Source organism: Naegleria gruberi (genome assembly GCF_000004985.1).
Source record: "Naegleria gruberi genomic scaffold NAEGRscaffold_134, whole genome shotgun sequence".
Taxonomy (NCBI): domain Eukaryota; phylum Heterolobosea; class Eutetramitea; order Acrasida; family Naegleriidae; genus Naegleria; species Naegleria gruberi.
In genome coordinates this window covers 29,010-31,201 of record NW_003163195.1, presented here as the reverse complement: position 1 = coordinate 31,201, position 2,192 = coordinate 29,010, and the positions used below count along the sequence as shown (strand labels likewise).

The 2,192-nt window shown below is 33.6% G+C and overlaps 1 protein-coding gene across 1 annotated transcript; it reads right to left on the bottom strand.

Moving 5' to 3' along the window:
* Nucleotides 1-1,356: 1,356 nt before the first annotated feature.
* NAEGRDRAFT_76393 (uncharacterized protein) lies at nt 1,357-1,974 on the bottom strand (the record flags this gene model as incomplete). The annotated part of the gene is made up of 1 exon (XM_002668643.1): nt 1,357-1,974. The coding sequence occupies one exon, from the start codon at nt 1,972-1,974 to the stop codon at nt 1,357-1,359; it is 618 nt and encodes a 205-aa protein (XP_002668689.1).
* Nucleotides 1,975-2,192: the final 218 nt, after the last annotated feature.

Here is a 2,192-nt window from a genome sequence, read left to right as displayed (position 1 = left end):
TGGTAGTTTGATTTGTGGTACAACACTGTTTGGTTGACTAGAGCCTAGGTGGTGGGTAGAACGAGATAATGCAACATTAGTTGTTACAGGTGATGGTACATGAGTAATAGTTGTAATTGGTGGATGACAAGTCTTTTGAACTGCTAATGATGATGACGATGATGGAGGAGACAATGGTTTGCTGTTTGGTAATTGCCTAGTTTCAGATGATACGTTACAGATAGACATTCTCTCCACCTTGTTGTTACTAGTCATCAAATTGATTGGTAGTTCCTTAGAATCGGAAGATTTTGAATGATTGGATCCGTTACTGATAACATCATCACAACAATCAGTTGCCTTGTGTTTTGTTGCATAGGGAGTCGGATTGAACAATTGATAAGGTTGAAATGCAAAGGATCCCAATCTATGTGATGCTGTTGCTGGTTTACTATTTGGTCTTTGAGAAGATTGGTTGATTGCGACTCTATCCATTGATAAAGTAGTTCCAACGGCAGATTCTTCTCTATTTTGACACACTAGCTGTTTTGGCATTTGTTTTTTGATTTTTGCAACGGTTTTTCTAAATTGCCAAGGTGTTTGTTGTGATGAGAGGTCCGGGTTCAATGCTATGGTTGGTACTCTCGTTCTGATGATGATTATTAATGGGGAAGTATTATTAGAAAAAGTGGCGGTAACTGTGGTTACTTATTTTGTAGAGTGGATGGCGATCTGGAGAATGCACTTGATGTTGATGATAATATCAGTTAGTTTCTTGTTGTTCTTGTTGTGTTTTACTGATAATCGACTGATTATCTACTGATTCTCTTGTTGTTTTTCTAATGTTTTTTACTACTATTTGTTAAATATTACAACTACTATTAATAATATCTAATTTTCCACTTCTAGTTGTATGGGTGATGATTTTTTTAACAAGTCTATTTGTGTTCTTGGTGGAGAAATTGATCAACAATTCACAGATCAATCAATGAGTTGGCTTTTTGTAAAAGAGATTGTTTAATTGGGAGAAGACAACCATAAACTATTATTAACACCATGAATATCGTTATTGCATGACAAGCTAAAGTGAGAACTTACTTATCTGGACTTGAACTTACAAAGGTTGATCAAAATGAAAACTGTAAAGTGAAAGCCAATCTACAGTTTTTGAGCTTTGAAAAATGTCGTTGCGTTGCGTGATGGGTGTTGATTGTTTTTTTGATTGAATAGAATCCTCACCGACAGCCCTATAAAAGATATTTTTGACTTGTTTATTTTCAATTTTTTACTAGATAATCAACTTTTCTTAATTGTAATGTGCATTGCAGATGAGTGAAATAAAGTCGGTTATGTTTAATAATATTGAGGAAATATTCTTTAAATATTTGATGATAAACTGGTCTTTTCCAATGCTTCCAAATCCAATCCCTTCTCATTCATATAGTCCTGAATACTTTTCAAGAGAGGATCAATTGTATTATTCTGAATGGTCATGGCTTCCTTTTCCTTGAATTGAGTCCATTTACAATCACCATGCTCTGTCAATTTAATATTCAGCTTGGTACTGTCCTTGGCAAATGCAATATACATTTTTAGAGTTTTTCCAACTTGAATAGATTTTGATTTAGAAAAGTAAGCATACTTTTCTTCGAATAGAAAATCTGGATGAATCCCAATCAGATCCAATGGAATAGAAGTCTCTTCATTGAATTCTCTCTTTGCAGTTTCAATAAATGTTTCACCAGGTTCCATTCTCCCTTTTGGTAAATCAAGTCTACGACTGTGTTTCATTAAAAGGAAATCATATTTAGAAGTCAATTTTCTAAAAAGCAAAATACCACATGATATTTCTTCATGTTCAACAATTCTTCCATATTGTTCGAGTTGTTCCTTTTCTGTGAGGAATACGTGGCGATTCTCTTTGGAATTTGTTTTTTTGATATTTGCATTGGTGTTGGAAGATGATCCTGAAATAGCTTTTTGTTGTTGTGACATTTTTTAGTAATGGAATTGATTATTAATAACTTGATCAGCTTGCTTTTGTGGTAAATTGAAATTCAAATCCAGATTTGAAGAATTAACATGAAACACGATATTTCTTTGTAAGGTTTTGTAAGCTTTGTTCTAATGAAATCAGAGTGACAGAACAATTAGGTGGTTATCTTGCTTGGCTTTAATTGGGTGTCATCATTGATTGGATGAAGCTTATATCC